At 38.7% G+C, this 23,179-nt stretch overlaps 1 protein-coding gene across 2 annotated transcripts in view; it reads left to right on the top strand.

The window, feature by feature from the left end:
• PLOD2 (procollagen-lysine,2-oxoglutarate 5-dioxygenase 2) overlaps positions 1-23,179 on the top strand; it is a 229,774-nt gene that overhangs the window by 71,113 nt on the left and 135,482 nt on the right. For both annotated transcript variants that reach the window (XM_077290813.1, XM_077290812.1), the window contains exons 2-3: positions 5,048-5,139; positions 10,250-10,386. In XM_077290813.1, coding sequence (XP_077146928.1) covers positions 5,048-5,139; positions 10,250-10,386 — 229 coding nt within the window. The remainder of the gene's footprint in view (positions 1-5,047; positions 5,140-10,249; positions 10,387-23,179) is intronic.

The raw sequence follows: 23,179 nt of genomic DNA, 5'->3' as shown, positions 1-23,179 counted from the left end.
TCTCTTTAGTATCGCTATAAACTGAACACAAAGCCAGACTTCAGCATTTCATATCCCTATATCTGCCTTGAATCATAAGGAAGTAATGGTTGAGTGTAATGCATAGATGGGTCAGGTCTATCAGAGAAACGTCAATATTAGTTATCATGGCGATTGTTCAAGATTTTGACTTTTTTTTTTTTAAAGATTCTCTGTTTTGTTCTTTTAATCAAATAATAGCAAAAGTTCTAATGAGCATACGCTGATTACTAACAACTTTTTTTTTTTTTTTTTGCACTTTGATTTTTCTTCTTTTTTTTTCATTCATTCATTTTTATAAAGCCTAAAACCTGAAATGAAGTGTGCTGTATAATTGTGTTGTTATGGTACTTTCCACTCTCTTTTTTTTTTTTTTTCCTATTTTTTTTATATATACTCTCTAATTTAAAGATTAATCTGAAATCCAAGATAATGTTGTATACTCCTTTTAGAAAATCCTTTTAAGTGTATGTTTAGTTATAATTTACAGATTCTTCCTAAAGGTTAGTAATGAGAACCTATAATTCTCGTAAAATAACGGTATATTATGCATTGTTTTTCAATGTGGGTTCTTCCAGTGTCGACTTGTGTATGGTCACCTTTTAATGCCTAAAGTTTATCCAAACAGATGATTCAAGCCAAAATTATTGTTTATGGAGTGAATTTTAAACAACTGACTTTTACATCCCATGATAAACTGTTCTTCTAAAAAACCATTCCCAGACAGATTGTCTCTCGCCTGTTGTTGAATAAGTATGGCTGGCTTGAGTGATTGTAAGGACAGAGTCTCATGAACGTATTAATTAGATTAGTGGTATCCGTAATTTTTATTATTTTTTTTTATCGAATAGCACTCGGACCAATATTCTTCAATGGGGCAGGGCTAATGATGGATTATTTTTCACTGATGGGACCTGTCGGATGACATCTGAGTGCAGTTTGATTTCCCTGGAGATGATGGATACATCTTCTTCTCAGTGTGTTCCAGTTCTCTCATCCTGGAATATCAGATCATGCTATGCTGACACTCAGAACAAGCTTCGATCTGAGTGTAATCGGTGTGTTTTTAATATAATCGATCCAATTTCTCTTGAATGAGAGGACCTATAGTCGTGTGACCCTGGCCTAAGGGCCAAAATCAACTGTGTGCGACTGCAGCGGCCGAATGATCATTCACCAGACTATTGATTGTTCAATTTTTTTTTTTTTGTGGGGCTCTTGAGACAGGGTTTCTATTAATGTCTGTATGAACCAGTACTCCCATGAAGAACATCACATGGCTTAACTCGACTGCACAGGCATGTATGAGGATTCAAGAAGATGTATATTTCTCTGCCTGAATTCCTTTATGCACAGTAGCTGTAGCTTCAGAAGGTAAAAAGACAATTCTAAACCAGAGATGCATAGAGAGGAACTAGCAACAAGGCTGACATGCACTATCTGATGAAGAATGGAGATGTTACTTACATCAGAGCTGGGCTACAGGGGGAGAGACAGGACAAACTTCTAAATTGCAAGTTGATTACATAACAGAGTAACAGCAGCAAAACATATATATATATATATATATATATATATATATATATATATATTTATCTAAGGTCCACTTCTGTCTGTTTGTCTGTCGTGGAAATCCCACTTTGCTGATTGGTCGCGCCCAACCAACCGCGACCAATCAGCGACAGGCACAGTCCGGCCGCGAATTGGCCCCTCCCTACTCCCTTCCAGTCAGTGCCCCCTCCATACTCCCCTTCAGTCAGCGCCCACATAGCATTTTAGCTGTCCATTAAACTGACTGTTACACCACAGCATAACGCAGTGTAACGCAGTCAGTTAACGGTGCCATTAACCCTGTAAATGTGACCAACTTTTTACTATTGATGCTGCCTATGCAGCATCAATAGTAAAAACATAAAATGTTAAAAATTATTATATTCTCACCTTCCGGTGTCTGCGGCAGCCTTTCCCACTCCTCGTGTTGCTCCAGTCCCAAGAATGCATTGTGGCAATAACCCCAGATGACGTAGCGGTCTCGCGAGACCGCTACATCATCATGGGTTATTGCTGCAAGGCATTACTGGGAACGGAGCGTCGCGAGGAGCATCACTAAAGGCCTGGGCTGGATCCGGGGGCCGCCGGAAGGTGAGTATATAATTATTTTTTTATTTTAATTATTTTTTAACAGGGATATGGTGCCCACATTGCTATTTTCTTCAACGGGCTGTGTTATATACTACGTAGGCTGTGTTATATACTACGTGGGCTGTGTTATATACTACGTGGCTGTGCTATATACTACGTGGCTGTGTTATATACTACGTGGCTGTGTTATATACTGCGTGGGCTGTGCTATATACTGCATTGGCTATGCTATATACTGCATAAGCTGTGTTATATACTACGTTTCTGTGCATTATACTACGTGGCTGTGCAATATACTATGTGGCTGTGCTATATACTACCTGGCTGTCCTATATGGGATGTGTTACATGCTACATGGGCTGTGAGACTCTTTTTTTACCCGGGGCCCTCAAAAACCAGGAGTTGACCCTGGCTTCACTAATTAGTCGCACCCGGCCGGCCGTGAACAATCAGCGACAGACGCAGTCCAGCCGTGAATTGGCGCGGGATTTCAACCACACTTCGCTAATTGGTCGCGCCCAGCCAGCCGAATACTGTGCATTCATTGCATTATTCTGAAATCTTCATAAACTACATAATTATTCTAGAATACCCGATGCGTTACAATCGGGTCACCATCTAGTGATCATATAATACTGTATGATTTCCAAGTTGTGGGACATTACACATGCACTAGTGTATTCATAAAATAAAATATACATTTAAATGACAACTTATATTACAGTTATAACATGCTTTTTGTTACTATTAATACTCTTTGAGCATTTTTCAGGTTTTAGAAGTTTGTCTGGCTACTTATGGAAGGCGTTAATAATGCAACACTGATTCCTGTAATGTAGCTTATTTACAGAAGGAAGTCAGATGTTCATTGCAGGGCTGGTCTTCTTTATAGTATGTGAACTCTTCAATTGTGAAAATCCTACATTTGGTCAAGAAAATGCTGACTACTTTCATAAGAATGTATGTGGAACTGTCAAGTTCCAGGAGGCATTCCAAACTTAAGACCACTACTGGTGGTCTGTTTATGATCATCTTAGATCAATGTCTACATTTCCAGTCTTCAAATGGTTATTTAAATACAAAGTAGTAGTTCAGTCAAATGTTAATTTTGCGGCCAACCTTTTCTGATGGCATTGCCTTGTTTACAAGTGGTTGTAGGTCTAAAATACTTTTTCCATGGAAACTTAAAAAAAACTTGTAACAACAACTAATGGAAAACTTGTGTTATATTGTCTAAAGTAGTGGGGCAACTCTTTTAATATAAAAAAAAAAGCGTGAGTGTGTGTGTGCGTCCAATTTCGTGTGTGTGCATATGGGTATCCATAAATGTGTGGCTAGAAAGAGTTGTGTAAAATCATTTTTTCCAAAAAAACACAAAACAAAAACTGCATGTGTCAAGCTATCCTCTGAGAACTTTGATACACAAGGCCTAGTGTTTATATAGCACTTAAGAGTAGATCTCTGGCCATTCTTTCATTTGTATTAGTGCAACCATCTACAGCTCTGGCAAAAATTAAGAGACCACTGCAAAGTGTTCAGTTTGTCTGATTTTTCTCTTTATGGGTATATTTTTGAGTAAAATGTAAATTTTTCATTTATTCAGTAAACTTCTGAAATGTCTCCAAATTTCCAAGCAATAAATTTTGTATTTTTTGTCTGAAATGGTCAAAATTTAAATAAAAACCCAGTGCTTTCAAACCTCAAATAATGCAAAGAAAACAAGTTCATAATCATTTAGAAACAACAATACTAATGTTTTAACTCAGGAATAGTCCAGAAATCAATATTTTGTGGAATAACCATGATTTTTAATCACAGCTTTCATGCGTCTTGGCATGCTTTCCACCAGTCTTTCATACTGCTCCTGGTACAAAAATGTAAGCAGTTCTTCTTTGTTTGATGGCTTATGATTGTCCATCATCCTCTTGATTACATTCCAGAGGATTTCAATGGGGTTCAGGTCTGGAGATTGAGCTGCCCATGACAGGGCTTTGATGTGGTGGTCTCTTAATTTTGCCAGAGCTTTATATGTGAGCAGCAGCAGGGGCTCTATTAGTGAATAGTAATGTGAATATGTGTGTTTTTTTTTTTTTTTTAAATCTTGCATTTTATTATGGCCTATAGATAACCCAATAGGGTGCATTCGGTTCATGTAGAATAACCTCTCTGCAAATCAAATTTCCCAGTAAAATCCACTCAATCTGGCAAATTTTAAATTTTGTCAGATCCACTTGTCTCTAGATACAACAATACCATGTCACCCACGAGGACAGCAGTGCCTACATCTCTGGAATGGCGCTGCTGCTGACTGCTAGTATTTATTGTTTCAGTCTTTTGTAAGGCATTGAAATAATTATGCTAGACTTCAGTATAGATTAACTCACAATTGTTTTCAAATTTGTAGAGTGAGATAATAGAAAAATATGAGCTCCGTAGGCTAATGTTTTCTTAAAAGAAAAAAAAAAAACACAAGAAAAAACTAATTTAATTTAGTTTTTGAGGAAAGGGTTCACAAAAAGGGTAAACAGACAAATACACACATAATATCATCTGGTAATATCTGGTATCCATCATAGAAAGAAAACAAGGTCTTTTGTTCAAAATTTTGACTTTTTGACTTATTGTTTCTGTCCATCTCCTGTTCTTTCTATTTTTTTTTTCTTTCTTTCTGCAGTTCTTTGTTTCAAAATATGTCAAATGTCGTTTTCAGGAAAAGGAGCTTATCTTTATCATCTAATATTAAAATTGCCTAATTTATCGGTTGCATAGTGTATACCTGTCCTTTTTTAAAGCAGCTTTGTATATTTGTTTTCGATCTGTATGTATATATATATATATATATATTTTTTTTGTACTGATATTGAAATGCTTTTTTGTTTACTTTCAGATAAATTATTGGTGGTAACTGTTGCAACGCGAGAAACGGATGGCTTTCATCGCTTTATGCAATCTGCGAAGCACTTTAGCTACACTGTGAAGGTACAGCATGCATTTTACTTGGATACATTTTCCATGTCAGAACATGTCATTTTTGTAATAACAGCTTAATATCAAAGTCATTATATGCATTATAAGTGCATGACCTTGATCTTTCTAACTATACTTTTCCAGATGTCTCTGGTTTACTTGTCAATGATGTGTTTTTGTTTTTTATCTGAATAAGCCAAATAGATTGATGCTTGCACTATTACACTTTGTGCCCAACTACTCTTATCTATGGTCACATTTAGCTATTAGTACATATACTGTATTAAGAGAAAGTGCTGTTTTGCTTCCTGCGATGACACAGCAGATTTATTTTGCCATTTTCTCAGTTCATTTTTGAAGAAATTGTTCAGAGGCATTGAGACTGAGGTTTGCCCTAATGCCGTTTTTATAATATATATATATATATATATATATATATATATATATATATATATATATATATATATATATATATATATATATATATATATATATATATATATATACACCATTTTTAGTTCTTTATCCCTTGGTCAATAGTATTTCGGTGGATATATTTTTGCTCTATCTGACCATTTATTATTCTGTTAGATTAACCCCTTCACCTCGAAGCCTGTTTTCACCTTCCTGACCAGGCCAGTTTTTACAATTCTGACCTCTGCGACTTTATGAGGTCATAACTCAGGAACTCTTCAATGGATCTAACTGATTCTGAGATTGTTTTCTTCTCACATATATTGTACTTCATAATAGTGGTAACTAGTATTGAGCGATACCTTCCGATATTCAAAAGTATCGGTATCGGATTGGATCAGCCGATATCCAAAAAATATCGGATATCGCCGATACCGATACCCGATACCAATACAAGTCAATGGGACACAAATATCGGAAGCTATCCTGGATGGTTCCCAGGGTCTGAAGGAGAGGAAACTCTCCTTCAGGCCCTGGGATCCATATTCATGTAAAAAATAAAGAATAAAAATAAAAAATATGGATATACTCACCCCTCCGACGGACCCTGGACCTCAGCGGTGCAACCGGCAGCCTACGTTCCTAAGAATGCAGTGAGTGAAGGACCTGCGATGACGTCGCGGTCTTGTGATTGGTTGCGTGACCGCTCATGTGACTGCGACATCATTGAAGGTCCTACACTCACTGCATTCTTAGGAACGGAGGCTGCCGGTTGCACCGCTGAGGTCCAGGGTCTGTCGGAGGGGTGAGTATGTCCATATTTTTTATTTTTATTCTTTATTTTTTACATGAATATGGATCCCAGGGCCTGAAGTAGAGTCTCCTCTCCTCCAGACCCTGGGAACCATACGAACCGCACACGCCTGGGAACTTATAGGAACTTCCGATTCCGAGTTCCGATATCACAATAATATCGGAACTCGGTATCGGAATTCCGATACAGTGAATATCGGCTGATACCCGATATTTGCAGTATCAGAATGCTCAACACTAGTGGTAACATTTCTTTGATGTGACTTGTTTATTTGTGAAAAAAAATGAACATTTTAAAAATGTTGCAATTTTCAAACTTTTAATTTTTATATCCTTAAATCAGTCATATCGCTCAAAATAATTAATACATAATATTTCCTCATGTCTTCTTTACATCAGCACAATTTTTGAAACATATATTTTTTTTGTTAGGAAGTGATAAGGGTTAAAGGTTGACCGCAATTTCTCATTTTTACAATAAGCTTTGCAAAACCATTTTTTTAGTGTCCACCTCCCATTTGAAGTGAGTTTGAGGGCCTATATGAAAGAAAATACCCAAAAGTGACACCATTTGAAACACTGCACCCCTCAAGGTACTCAAAACCACATTCAAGAAGTTTATTAACCCTTCATGTGCTTCACAAGAATTTTTGGAACGTGGAAGGAAATAATAAACATTTACTTTTCTTTCAAAAAAATTCCTTTTAAACCTTTTTTTTTTACTTTTCTAAGGGTAACAAGAAAAATTGGACCATACTATTTGTTGCGCATTTTCCCCTGAGCATACCGATATCCCATATGTGGGGGAAATCTACTGTTTGGTCACACGGCAGGGCTCGGAAGGGAAGGAGCGCCATTTCGCTTTTTGAATGTAAAATTTGCTTGCATAATTAGTGGACGCCATGTCATGTTTGGAGAGCCCCTGATGTGACTAAACAGTAGAAACTCCCAAGAAACTACACCATTTTGGAACATAGGCCCCTTAGGGAACTTATCTAGATGTGTATTGAGCACTTTGAACCCACAGGTGCTTCACAGAACGGAGAGCCGTGAGAATAAAAAAAAATCACATTTTTCCCAGATAAATCTTTAGCTCCAAATTTTGCATTTTCACAAGGGCAACATGAGAAATTGCTCCATACAATTTGTTGTGCAACTTCTCCTGAATACAGCGATACCCAATATACGGAGAGAAAAAACTGTTCAATACAATTATTTAGATATGTATTGTGCTACAGTGTGCCAAATAAGAGGGAACCTGAGCAAATTCGCTCATCTCTAATTGACACCACAGGTGTGTCACATATTTATATACCGTTGGGCAGTGCAGATAAAATAATTTACACTCTTACCACCAAAATTGTGTGCTAGCCCCAAGTTTTACATTTTCATACTGGGAAATGGGTAAAAATGGCCCCCAAAGTTGTCCCACAATTTCTACTGAATGTGGCAATACCCCGTATGTGGCTGTACAGTACTGCTTAGCCATATGGAGAGACTCTGGAGGGACAAAGCGCTATTTGCCTCCTGGAACGCAGATTATCCTAGAATCGTTTGTGGATTCCATATAAAGAGGCCTTAAGTGCTACAAAAGCAGAATTCCCCTCATTTTGGAAATTATAACCCTTTGAGAATTTATCTACAGATGTAGTGATGATTTTGACTCCATGGGTGTTTTCCACAATCAAGCAGCAGTCGATATTGCTGAGCGAAAATTGCAAACTGCTATTGTAGTGACCAGTATATTATGCTCATCTCATGCTTCTGGAGACATGCCTCTGTAAATTAGGCAGGCTCTCATCACTGCAGAAATGTCAAACATGTGGGTGCTAAATGTTGTTTCGGCATACTGGGGTTCAGAAGGGAGGGGGGCATTTGGATTGGGGAGTGCCGCCATTGATTCCAGCAAATTTTGCTTTCAAAAAGTCAAACGGTGCTCTTTCCCTTCTGAGCCCTGCCAACAGCAGGAGAAATTGCACAACAAATTTTGTGGTCCATTTTGTCCTGAAACCCTTGTGAAAATAAAAAAAAATGGTTCCAAAGTAAATTTTTTGTGAAAAAAGTAAAATGTTCATCTTTCCTTCCACATTGCTTTAGTTCTCGTGAAGCACCTGAAGGGTTAATAAACTTCTTGAATGTGGTTTTGAGCACCTTAAGGGGTGCAGTTTTTAGAATGGCATCACTTTTGGGTATTTTCTGTTATATTGACCTCCCAAACTCACTTCAAATGTGAGGTGGTCCCTAAAAAAAATGGTTTTGTAAATTTTGTGGGAAAAATGAGAAATTGCTGGTTAACTTTTAACCCTTATAACGTACTAACAAAAATTGTTTCCAAAATTGTCCTGATGTAAAGTTAACATGTGGGAAATGTTATCTATTAACTATTTTGTGTGACCACACTCTCTCTGATTTTAAGGGTACAAAAATTTAAAGTTTGAAAATGGCAAAATTTTCAAAATGTTTGCCAAATTTCTTTTTTTTTTTCAGAAATAAACGCAAGTTACGGTATATATAAGAAATTTTACCATGAACATGAAGTCCAATATGTCATGAAAAATTAATCTGAGTCAGTGGGATCTGTGAATTGTAAAAATTGACTTGGTCATTAAGCACAAAATTGGCTCATTCACTAAGGGGTTAAATTATTACTGTATATTGAAGGCCATTTTCAGATGTGATGTTTGCTGATAATTTTAGTATCATGGTACTGTGATACGAGTTTTCATGTCACTGATTTCTGAACTGTAGCATGTCTACCATGCTGACTATATGCCACAAATTGGTGGTGTATTTCACCCTTCACATTACAGAGGACCTGTCAGGATGATTTTGTAAAGTAAAGACATGGCTCTAATGGCGTTGTAATACTGATTAATAATACCTTTGGCCTAGAAAACCGCTTTGTTGTTGTTCAATAATCACCATTTGAAGTTTTCTGCTTTATAAGGTTTTGGTGCACAGGGGCCGGACTGTTCAGGGGGTCTTCTCCTCCCTGTCTGTGATTCCCTGGGGGCCCCCGCCTGGCTGCAGTCTTTGAATGACAGGTCATTGATGAGACTTCAAAGAGAGGAAACCATGTCATTCATAGACCTGAGGCAGGCGGAAGAGCAGGGAATCACAGACAGGGAGGAGCAGACCCAGTTCATAGTTCCGACCCTGTGCACCTATATCTAATTAGCGAAAATCTTCAAATGCTGATTACAGAGCAACAAAGTTGCTTTCTTCACCAAAGGTATCAATTTCACCTGTTACAGCACCATTACAGCCATTTCTCTATATTACAACATCTTGCTGATGGATTCTCTTTATTACAAGAGACAACACTTATTCGGCTACCTTGGAACTAACCCTATAATAATAGTTTACAAGTAGTTTTGTCCAATTCATATAATTTACATGAGGAAAGAATGTTTTTTAGTTGTAATTTTCATGTCTATGTTGAAACATTGATTACAAATACATTTATTGACCCATTAGTTCAATTTTAATGCATCTGTTTCATGGTATACACAGGACATGTGGTAAACACTTTCTGGAAGTACTATGTATACAATTATGTGGCTTATAAGTGCATGAAGTTAATTTTGGTTCTAAAAGATCATAAAATGTCAATTATTGGTCCATGTTCTTTAAAAATGAGAAATGTTTGATTTCTGTTTTAAATGGTCTCAAAGTAAATCCAGCTGAGCCTAAGAAAAGTAGTCATAGCAAACTTTTTGATGAATGCTTTTGCCTGAGAAAATACTATATTCTTCGCGAACTTGCACTCTTTGAATACATTTTGTACTTTTTGGTGGTGTGTTTTTAATTGTGATTTGGCTCATACATAAAATCATAACTTTGCAATGACCACAATGAAGAATACATATGTTTCTTATCTTAATTTGTCTTCTAGGTCCTTGGCACAGGTCTGGACTGGAAAGGAGGAGACGTAGCAAATTCAATAGGCGGTGGTCAAAAAGTCCGTCTTTTAAAAGAGGCTCTGGAGTCCATTACTGACCAAGAAGATCTCATTGTTCTGTTCACAGACAGGTATTAATTTTAATATAAAATGACTAAGGCTTTAGAGGGTCTTTACATTAATTTTTTTCTTGGAAGTTGTTCAAATTGAACTTGGATAATAAAATCAAATAAAATCATATTAAATTAATATTTTATTACAACCTTCTGGTTTGGACCTTGATAAATGGATATTTCTGCACACACTAAATGTATTATTAGTCATCAGCTAAGTGGAAAGGATCCTAGTTGGTCAACATTACTTATTCACCACTCATCCAGTCATTCCTTACCATGAATACAGCAAAGGGTGCACGATATGATGATTATATATGCAGCTTTCATTTATAATTTAAAATATTTTTCCAGTAAGTAACCTTATTGGTGCAGCTGATTTACTTATATAATTCATGTGTTCTATGATGTGCGAAGAAAACAGTTTTTTGGGAATCAGTGTGTTGCTTTTGTGTTCTTAAAAGGTGTGATATGGGGTTACAAAAACATAGCTGCATTCTAAAACAGTGCTACTCTTGTTCATGTTGCTGGAACTGGTATTGCAGCTCAGGCCAAACACTTGAACAGACGAAGCTGCAATACTTATAGTACCACTCCAGTGCTATTTTTTAAATTTTTTTCCATGCTGGAGTGGTACCACTAAATTAAGGTCCCTGCCCGTAGCATTATACTCACCAGCCATAGTCTTCATTTGTTCCCAGTGCCACTGCTGTCTGTCTCCAGTAGTGTAGTAGTGTGACCTGTTGGATTGCTCCAGTGTTTGCTAGAGCAATGCAGAATTTACAACTCAGTGTAAGTCTGAGACCAGAACAACGTCAGAACCAGGCTCCCATAGACTTACATTGAGAGCTTGAGATCATTACCTCTGACTTTGTGCAATTAGAAGGTGCGGTCACAAATGGTGCCATGGGACTGGAGCAGCATTGGGAACAGATGAAGAGCTGGTAAGCATGTGAATCAGGACAGGGAAATTAGTTTAGCACTCCAGCACGGCAATAAAAAATAAAAACAAAAAGGCTGGAGTGGCGCTATTATCCAGCTTTGGTAGATCTGCTCACTCAGCTGCCCCAGGAGGTAGTCACAGGAACACTTTTGTTAAGTTTTCAGCTGGTTTATTAAAAACATACTGCATAAACCAGTGCTAAGTTAAGTAAATAAACATGACCCTTCTGGAAAAACAAAATAACATACGGTACAGTCTGTGGCTGTGAGGATCCGCCCGCTCAGGAAAAAAATCACACTGTTCAGTTCTCTTTATCAGGAGCAAGGCTCTGGAGCTCTCGTCTATAGACACACCGAACAGTGAATGGATCCAAAGGCTCCACATTTAGCTTCTGAACCACACACTGGGGTGGAGATATGGTGAGCAGCCTCCTGTCCACTCTTCAGGTGTTCACTAAACCTAGGCCTTAACATGGCTGGATTAACCCCTCTCAGCACTTGGTATGCTGGATCATTTTTCCAGGTTAACATCACTGAGGCTAAAAGCCTGAGTTACACACATCTCACCTCCAGTATTTTACCAGTGACCTTCTCACACAGCCCATAGGCAAGGATTCAAACTGTTTCTGGAGGGAAGTGATCATGTTCTCATCTCATAAATTGCACCAGAACTGTTTGCTGGTATGCTTTCAAATGTGTTTAGGAAAGCAGGAAATGTTATAAAATAAAGAAATAATCATTACTTGCTCTTCAAATCCCCATGTTACATCATTCATCACCTCATGTAAAGACAACTTGCCTATCATAAGTGTGATCACATCAGACCCCTCGTTTGCGTCCTGTATACATGTGCCATATATGCCGATTCCATGGCTGAGGCCAGTGATTTGCTGCAGCGGTCTAGTGAATGAGAGTTGAGGCGTCTTTACTGAAGTACTGGCAGGGTCCACTGAGACATCAATTCTGGAATGGTGAGGGGTACAGTAATAGCTGCATATTTAATAGCATTTGCTACTCTTTGCTCACTTTTGGAAAAAAAAATTCCTCTTTAAGGAATTGTATCTAGACTTTTTTCAACAATTTCCAGAAAATGCAAGTAACACAATGACAAACCTTTTATCCGATTAAAACCATAGGATTTATATATAGATATGCAATCATTTATTTCCATTGGGACCCAAGGTTTCATCTTGGTCTCTTCTGGAATATTCTACTAAACAGAAGCCAGAGTATGCGCTAATGTTTGTATAATGACTAGGCAGGACACCGTTGTTCTGTGCTATACAAGAGGTCTTTTTTTGTCTTCATACAGATCTCCCTCTTTCTATTTCTCCCCTTGAGGATTTCTTACATATGTTCAAGAGCAAAACATGTCTTATACCCATACTTGCCACTTGTGATCCTGTTATTGTTACTACTGAAGAAACATACAAAGGAAATTTCAAGAGCCCCAGCCATCGATATACCTATAGTTTTACAACATCACTTTGATTTATGGAAGTGCGGCATAAATATTACAAATCCTAACCTTAAGTTTTTTCTTATTTGTTCTAATACCATGTTAAAGCAAAATGGTTCATTGTATTCTTTTATGTGTAATCTTTTTCAGCAATGAATTTGGTTTATATAAATAAGCACAAGTGAATAGGTGAAGTCAGCATTTGGGCATTTCTGGGAAACGTTACTTTCATAAATGACTTTTTTGTTTCTGATTTTTAGTAGAATTTGCATATTAATAATCTAATTACCATTTAATACAATGTAATATGCTAATCCATGTATATAATTTTAATCAGTACAACTTGTTGTGTAATTTTAAATGATTGTAATAATAAATCTTGAACTGAATAGATAGATAGATTATTTACATGATTTATATTGTAAGATTACATGGAACTAAATTTAGCTGAAGGATCAAGTATATACCTGATATTTTCCTATAAAGTTAGATATGGCCTAATTTTTTTTTTTGTTTAAAAAAAAAAATTATTTTGTGTCCTTCAATCTTGATTTGTGTTTTGTTAGGAAAAAATAGTTTTTGGAACCAAGACTTCAAAAAAATATACCAACATGACTTACACATTATTTGCAGATTTTGTGTCCCCACTACTACTTAGTAGTCATAGAACCAGTGTAGCCTTCCTTAACAGTAGGATGCAGCTATGGTACCCTTGACAGTTGGCACTGGAGTATCACATACACACATGGTCAAAATTGTGGTACACCTTTTTTGATGACCGAAAAACCCACAATGGTCACAGAAATAACTTGAATCTGACAAACGTAATAACAAATAAAAGATCTATGAAAATGAACAAATGAAAGTCAGACATTGCTTTTTGACCATGCTTCTAAAGAATAAAAGAAAAAAATTAAAACTCATGAAATAGGCCTGGACAGAAATGATGGTACCTTTGAAAATGTGACAAAAGGGACATGTTAAATCAAGGTGTGTCCACCAACTAGCATCACAGGTGTCTACAATCTTGGAATCAGTGAGTGGCCTGTATATATGGCTACAGATTCTCACTGTGCTGTTTGGTGACGTGGTGTGTATCACACTCAACATGGACCAGAGGAAGCGAAGGAAAGAGTTGTCTCAGGAGATTAGAAAGAAAATTATAGACAAACATGTTAAAGGTAAAAGTTATAAGACCATCTTCAAGCAGCTTGATGTTCCTGTGACTACAGTTGCACATATTATTCAGAAATTTAAGATCCATTGGACTGTAGCCAACTGCCCTGGATATGGCCGCAGGAGGAAAATTGATGACAAATCAAAGAGACAGATAATACGAATGGGAACATAAGAGCCCAGAAAAACTTCTAAACAGATTAAAGGTGAAATTCAAGCTCCATGAACATCAGTGGCAGATCGTACCATCCATCGTTGTATGAGCCAGAGTGGACTTCATGGGAGACAACCAAGGAGAACACCATTGTTGGAAAAAAAATCATAAAAAAGCCAAACTGGAATTTGCCAAACTACATGTTGACAAGCCACAAAGCTTCTGGGAGAATGTCCTATGGCCAGATGAGACAAAAATGGAACTTTTTGGCAAGGCACATCAGCTCTATGTTCACAAACAGAAAAATGAAGCATATCGAGAAAAGAACACTGTCAATACTGTGAAACATGGAGGGGGCTCTGTTATGTTCTGGGGCTGCTTTGCTGCATCTGGCACAGGGTGTCTAGAATCTGTGCAGGGCACAATGAAATCTCAAGACTATCAAGGGATTCTAGAGAGAGATGTGCTGCCAGGGTCAGAAAGCTTGCTCTCAATTGCAGGTCATGGGTCTTACAACAGGTTAACACCCAAGAATGGCTAAGAGGAAAACAATGGACTATTCTGAAGTTGCCTTCTATGAGCCCTGACCTAAATCCTATTGAGCATCTTTGGAAACAGCTGAATCATGATGTCTGGAAAAGGCAACCTTCAAAAATGAGACAACTTGAGCAGTTTGCTCTTGAGGAGTGGGCCAAGATATCTGTCGAGAAGTCTCATTGACAGTTATAGGAATCGTTTGATTGCAGTGATTGCCTCAAAAGTTTGTGCAACAAAATATTAAGTTAAGGGTACTATCATTGCTGTTCAGGCCTATTTCATGAGTTTTATTTTTTTAAATTCTGTGGAAGCATGGTTGAAAAGCAATGTCAGACTTTCGTTTGTTCATTTTCATAGATCTTTTATTTATTATTACTTTTGTCAGATTCAAATTATTTCTGTGACCATTGTGGGTTTTTCTGTTATTAAACAAGAGGTACTAACAATTTTGACCACGTGTGTATTGCTGCTATCTGACATCTGGTATGTTTGCTATGGCCTCCTCTGTAGGGAAAGTTGATGCTGGAACTATAATTTACTTGTGGGCTCAAATATAAAAAGTTGTTTTAAAACCCGATTTACTTAAATGGATATGAGCAGCTCAGAGCTATGTAGTCTTATTTCCTTATTTCTGGCAAAGCGGTCACTTCTACTAATACTGTAGTAATGCTTCTCTCTAAAACTTTCATTCAAGGAAAATTATAAAGCTCAGCTCAAGTTTATTCTAGACTTATCACTATATATACATAGAGGTAACAGGACATTTAAACAAGAACACAATTCTGGACAGTGAGAACAGTGATTAGGAGACCTTCTCTGGAGAATCAAATGCTGGTGATTTTGCAAGGTATGGAACAGCAGCTCATCGGGAGCTGAGGGGAGGGAGGTGAGCAGATACAGTGGGGAAAAAGTATTTATTCAGCCACCAACTGTGCAAGTTCTCCCACTTAAAAAGATGAGAGAGGCCTGTAATTGACATCATAGGTAGACCAGAACTATGAGAGTCAAAATGAGAAAACAAATCCAGAAAATGAGCTTAATTGATTTGGCAAGATTTATTTTGAAAATTATGGTGGAAAATAAGTATTTGGTCAGCTAAAAACATGCAACATTTTTGGCTCTCACAGACCTGTAACTTCTTCTCTAAGATGCTCCTCTGTCCTCCACTCATTACCTGTAGTAATGGCACCTGTTTGAACTTATCAGTATAAAAGACACCTGTCCACAGCCTCAAACAGTCACACTCCAAACTCACACTATTGTGAAGACCAAAGAGCTGTCAAAGGACACCAGAAACAAAATTGTAGCCCTACACCAGGCTGGGAAGACTGAATCTGCAGTAGGTTGGTGTGATGAAATCAACTATGGGAGCAATTATAAGAAAATGGAAGACATACAAGACCACTGATAATCTTCCTCGATCTGGGGCTCCACGTAAGATCTCACTCTGTGAGGTCACAATGATCACAAGAACAATGAGCAAAAATCCAAAAACCACACGGGGGGGGGGGGGGGGGACCTAGTGAGTGACCTGTATAGAGCCGGGACCATGGTAGCAAAGGCTACCATCAGTAATACACTACGCTGCCAGGGACTTAGAACCTGTAGTGCCAGATGTGTCGACCTACTTAAGCCAGTACATGTCCGGGCCCATCTGAAGTTTTGCTAGAGAGCATTTGAATTATCCTGAAGAGTATTGGGAGAATGTCTTATGGTTTGATGAAACCAAAGTAGAACTGTTTGATAGAAACAAAACTCGTCATCTACTGTGAAGCATGGGGTTGGCAACATCATGCTTTGGGGTGGTTTCTCTGCAAAGAAACCAAGACAACTGATCCATGTACATGAAAGAATGAATGGGGCCATGTATTGTAAGATTTTGAGTGCAAATCTCTTTCCATTAGCAAGGGCATTGAAGATGGTACGTGGATGGGTCCGTCAGCATGCCAATGATCCCAAGTACACCGCCAGGGCAATGAAGTGGCTTCGTAAGAAGCATATGAAGGTCCTGGAGTGGCCTAGCCAGTCTCCAGATCTCATCCCCATAGAAAACCTTTGGAGGGAGTCGAAAGTCCGTGTTGCCCAGCGACAGGCCCAAAACATCACTGCTCTAGAGGAGATCTGCATGGAGGAATGGTCCAACATACCACCAACAGTGTGTGCCAACCTTGTGAAGACTTACAGAAAATGTTTGACCTCTGTCATTGCTAACAAAGGATATATAACAAAATATTGAGATGAACTTTTGTTAATGACCAAATACTTATTTTCCATCATAATTTGCATAAGAAATCTTGCCAAATCAGACAAGCTCATTTTCTGGATTTGTTTTCTCATTTTGGCTCTCATAGTTGTGGTCTACCTATGATGTCAATTACAGGCCTCTCTCATCTTTTTAAGTGGGAGAACTTGCGCAATTGGTGGCTGACTAAATACTTTTCCCCCACTGTAAATGCTTTATAGATATTAATGGGCTGGAGAGAGGTTGGTATGTTAGGAATTAAACCATCTCATGGAATGTAACTACTATGCACTTTCTGCAGGGTCTGGATAGACACTAATGGCCGAGCTCCATGGAAACCTGCTATGCAGTAAGAGAAATAAATTCTCATTGCAGGAAAATGACAACAGATAAAGTCAAGTCAATTGCTAATTTTGCTTATTTTCATGCTAATTAAAGCAATTTAAAAAATTGATAATACACCTTGAAAGGGAATCTGGCCAGATATTTGACAGGTAATCTGAGAATAGTCTAATGTAGAGTCAGAGACCCTGTTTCTTGCAATTTTGTTCCAATCACATTCAAGTCAGCCCTCACCTCTGCTAAACAGGACTACTTCAAAACCCCAAGAAGCTATTCACCACTTTTAACTCCCTCCCTCCGCCAACCACTGCCCCCTCTGACCTCTTTAATCTCTGCTGAAGACTTTGCTGTACACTTCAACAATGAAATCGACCAAATCAGGCAAGTCTTTACTGCTCAACCACCATAAACCCTATATATACCAGATCACAGCTCTCCCTCACTAACCTTCCTCCCCACATGATTGAAGTAGAGCTTACCCATCTCATCTCCAAATCACACCTCACCACCTGTGCTCCTGACCCCATACCATCCCACCTCCTCCCCAACCTCACCACCACACTTAAGGCTGAGTCACACATAACGATATCGTTAACGATATCGTTGCAACGTCACGCTTTTGGTGACGTAAGCAACGATCCCGCTAACGATCTCGTTATGTGTGACAGCGACCAACGATCAGACCCCTGCTGGGAGATCGTTGGTCGATGGGAATGATCAGGACCTTTTTTTGGTCGCTGATCACCCGCTGTCATCACTGGATCGGCGTGTGTGACACCGATCCAGCGATGTGTTCACTTGTAACCAGGGTACATATCGGGTTACTAAGTGCAGGGCCGCACTTAGTAACCCGATATTTACCCTGATTACCATAAGAAGTAAAAGTTTAAAAAAAAAAAACACTACATACTCACATTCTGATGTCTGTCACGTCCCCCGGCGTCCACAGGGTTGACTGTGTCAGCGCCGGCCGTAAAGCAGAGCACAGTGGTGACGTCACCGCTGTGCTCTGCTTTACGGCCGGCACTGACACATTCAGTGCAGGGAAGCTCTCGGCAGCAGCGTGTGCATTACCAGCGCTCCTGACGAAAGCAGTTTTAACCCTGTGGATGCCGGTAGACGTGACAGACATGAGAATGTGAGTATGTAGTGGTTTTTTTTTTTTTTAACTTTTACAATGGTTACCAGGGTAAATATCGGGTTACTAAGCGCGGCCCTGCACTTAGTAACCCGATGTTTACCCTGGTTACCCGGGTGCTGCAGGGGGACTTCAGCATCGTTGAAGACAGTTTCAACGATGCCGAAGTCGTTCCCCTGATCGTTGGTCGCTGGAGAGAGCGGTCTGTGTGACAGCTCCCCAGCGACCACACAACGACTTACCAAAGATCATGGCCAGGTCGTATCGCTGGTCGTGATCGTTGGTAAGTCGTTTAGTGTAACGGTACCTTTATCCCAGCCCTAACCCATCTCTTCAACTTATTAACTTCTGGTACCTTCCCCTCTGCTTTCAAATATGCCACAGATAACCTATCCTGAAGAAGCCAACCCTCGACCCGACCTCTACATTCAGCTATCAGCCCATATCACTGCTCCTGTTTGCATCCAAACTCTTCGAAAAGCATGTCTACACTGTACTTGCCTCTCATTTAACCTTCAATCCAGGTTTCGCCATTCCACAGAAACTGCCCTAACCAAAATTACCAATGGCTTACTGTCGCAGGCAACAAACATTTCTATATACCTCTCATTCTAGATACTCCTCTCCATCTATACCTTTTGGCCTGGGACAACGCATAAAGTCCCATACCATCTTATATGCGGATAACATTTGTATCTTCGCTCTGGTCCAGAATCGACACTGGATTCTGGACAGCATAGAGGTGATCAACCATATCTTCATTCTTCAAATCATGCTTCCTAAAGCTTAACGTAGACAAAACTGAATTCCACATCTTTCTTCCATCTAGCCTACCTTCCCTACCTGATCTATTGGTCACAATAAAGGACAACACACTTTCCCCTGTACCTAAAGTCCGTTGTCTAGGAGTAACCGTCAACTCTGCCTTATCCTTCAAGCCACACATCCAATTTCTTGCCAAATCCTGCCTCCTCCAACGCAAAAATATTTCCGTCCTTTCTTAAACCCTCAATCTACTAAAATAATAGTGTATGCCCTCATAATATCCCGCCTCAACTACTGAAATATCTTCCTCTGTGGCCTTCCTGCTAGCATGCTCGTGCATTTCAAGTCCTTAACTCTGCTGAACAGCTAATCCACCTCTCTCCACCCTACTCTTCTATCTCTCCCTCTGCAAATCCCTTCATTGGCTCCCAATTCCTCAACGTATCAACTTCAAATTGATAACAATGACCTACAAATCCATCCATAATCTGTCTCTCCATATATCTCTGAACTAATCTCCTGATATCTTCCCAACACATAGTCTCTGGTCTTCCAAAGATCATCTTCTTCTCTTCCACACTAGTATATTCCTCATCCAATCATCTCCAAGACTTCTCCCAAGCATCCCCCATCCACTGGAATACTGTGCCCCAACACGTCCGATTATCCCCTACATTCAGAACTTTCAGGAGGAAACCCAAATCTTCGTAACAGCTTACAACCTGCATTAACTCTGCTGCCACCTCACCACTACTAGAGCCGCCGCTTCACCAACACCGGATCTGTTGAAACTCCCAATTCTATGGTCTCCTTCCCCACTATCCTGTAGAATGTAAGCCCGCAAGGTTAAGGTCCTCTACCCTCTGTACCCGTCTATCACCATTAGTTTGTTCATTGTAATTTCTATTTGTGTTTTGTATGTTACCCCTTCTCATGTACAGCACTATGGAAACGATGGTGCTATAAAAATGTCACTTACTGGGCTGATTGCTGTAGTTCTGTTAATCTCCTTTTGACAAAGCAATGTTTTTATCAGTAGAAGACAAGTAAACCTGTAGTCCTCCACATTCATTGGTTCTGGTTAAGAATTCCCCCACCACTGATTGGCAGCTTTTGCCAATATACAGTGTGCAAATAAATCTGTGGATCAGTGGTGTGGGTAGGGTTATACATTAATCAACATTCAAGGAACCGGTAGATATTTAGCAGATAATTGATTTTTATAAAAACTGCAGAAAGCATCCCAGTAAGTGTTACATCGCTGGAATCCAGATCTCTGTCTATATATCATGCTGCTCTCAGATGGGGGTAGCAAAAAGATGACAGATTCCCTTTTAAGGAAAATTTGTGGCTGAGATCTACCACTGTATACTTCCTTTTTTAAATGAATTTCTTTTTATATCCCAGCAACTAAAAGCTGGAAGCCACCACCTGTCTTGCTATTCATGGATTTTACTATTTATTTTTAACAAAATTCCAATTTTTTTCCACATAAGTTTGGAACAGACCCCACATATAACCTTTTAAAGAGTGTAAATTTGCAGATGTTAAATGGTAGCATTGTCTTCTGATTTTATGTAATTCACCTGAAAGTCCTAAAATGAATTAGCATACTAAGAGAATCATTTTTAAACTATAGTTCTTCTAAAGTCTTCTGGTTTCTGAACCTATGTTGCCCTATAATTGCTGTGCTCACAATCCTGTGAATTTTCTCATTTGCTGATAGCCGTCTTTGTTTAATTTTCCTTGACTAGATCTACATTCCTGAAATTTTTGACTCCTTATTACAGATACCATACACTGATAACTGTAGTAAAGGTAAAGAAAATATCAGTGGAAAAACTGTAGAAAATAGCTGGAGAATGCCTTCACAATTTTTTAAACATAACATGGTAATGGTATCATACAATCCATAGGGGCCCTCTACTGATATATGTGAATACACATTCTTTGTTCCATTACTAACAATTTACAAAATAAAATTTACTCAGTTATGCTAAAAGTGTGTATGTGGGGCAGTCACATTTTGTGGCCTTATCAATGGGGCTCCAAAGTAATTATACTTGAACAAATCAGTATTCTCTGTTGTTGTCCATGATCACAGAAAAACAAGATGTAACATGGAAGTATGGTCAATTAAAAGCCAATACGAATGTTAACATGATCTTACTTTGTTGACCACATAATTTCTGGGCTGTTATACATGTTACTAATGCATTTGTACGGTTCGCACGAGCTGAGGTATTTTACTGTGACCCAAGACCCCAGTGAGACTGGTTAGTGAGGGAGCCAAATTTTTGAAATCTGACCAGTGTCACTTTGTGGTATTAACTCTGGAACGCTTCAACAAATCCAAGTGATTTTTGAGATTGTTTTTTCGTGACACATTATACTTTATGACAATGGTAAATTTAGGTCGATATGTTTTGTGTTTATTAATAAAAAATATCAGAAATTTGAGAAAAATGTTAAAAAATTAGCAATTTTCACACTTTGAATGATTATCTCTTTAATCCAGAAAGTCATATCACAGCAAAACATTAATAAATAACATTTCCCTCATGTCTGCTTTACATCAGCACCATTTGTAAAATGTTCTTTTATTTTGTTAGCATTTTAGGAGTTTTAACCCCTTTACCCCCAAGGGTGGTTTGCACGTTAATGACCAGGCCAATTTTTACAATTCTGACCACTGTCCATTTATGAGGTTATAACTCTGGAACACTTCAACGGATCCCGGTGATTCTGACATATTTTTCTGGTGACATATTGTACATCATGATAGTGGTAAAATTTCTTTGATATTACCTGTGTTTATTTGTGAAAAAATGGAAATTTGGCGAAAAATTTGAAAATTTCGCAATTTTCCAACTTTTAATTTTTATGCAATTAAATCACAGAGATATGTCACACAAAATAATATGTAACATTTCCTACATGTCTACTTTACATCAGCACAATTTTGGAACCACATTTTTTTTTTTTAGGGAGTTATAAGGGTTAAAAGTTGACCAGCAATTTCTCATTTTTACAACACCATTTTTTTTAGGGACCACATCTCATTTGAAGTCATTTTGAGGGGTCTATATGATTGAAAATAACCAAATGTGACACCATTCTAAAAACTGCACCCCTCAAGGTGCTCAAAACCACATTCAAGAAGTTTATTAATCCTTCAGGTGTTTCACAGGAATTTTTGGAATGTTTAAATAAAAATGAACATTTAACTTTTTTTCACAAAAAACTTACTTCAGCTCCAATTTTTTATTTTCCCAAGGGTAAGAGAAGAAATTGGACCCCAAAAGTTGTTGTACAATTTATCCTGAGTATGACGATACCCCATATGTGGGGGTAAACCACTGTATGGGCGAATGGGAGAGCTCGGAAGGGAAGGAGCGCCGTTTGACTTTTCAATGCAAAATTGACAGGAATTGAGATGGGACGCCATGTTGCGTTTGGAGAGCCACTGATGTGCCTAAACATTGAAACCCCCACAAGTGACCCCACATTGGAAACTAGACCCCCCAAGGAACTTATCTAGATGTGTTGTGAGAACTTTGAACCCCCAAGTGTTTCACTACAGTTTATAACGCAGAGCCGTGAAAATAAAAAATCCTTTTTTTTCCACAAAAATTATTTTTTAGCCCCCAGTTTTGTATTTTCCCAAGGGTAACAGGAGAAATTGGACCCCAAAAGTTGTTGTCCAATGTGTCCTGAGTACGCTGATACCCCATATGTGGGGGGGAACCACCGTTTGAGCGCATGGCAGAGCTCGGAAGGGAAGGAGTGTCATTTGGAATGCAGACTTAAGGCCCCGTCTCACATAGCGAGATCGCTAGCGAGATCGCTGCTGAGTCACAAGTTTTGTGACGCAACAGCGACCTCCATAGCGATCTCGCTATGTGTGACACGTACCAGCGATCAGGCCCCTGCTGCGAGATCGCTGGTCGTGTCGGAATGGCCTGGACCTTTTTTTGGTCGTTGAGGCCCCGCTGACATCGCTGAATCGGTGTGTGTGACACCGATCCAGCAATGTCTTCACTGGTAACCAGGGTA

This window comes from Ranitomeya variabilis, chromosome 2 (assembly GCF_051348905.1).
Source record: "Ranitomeya variabilis isolate aRanVar5 chromosome 2, aRanVar5.hap1, whole genome shotgun sequence".
Classification (NCBI taxonomy): domain Eukaryota; kingdom Metazoa; phylum Chordata; class Amphibia; order Anura; family Dendrobatidae; genus Ranitomeya; species Ranitomeya variabilis.
The sequence above is the reverse complement of the archived record's forward strand: the minus strand, read 5'-3'. Positions and strand labels throughout refer to the sequence as shown.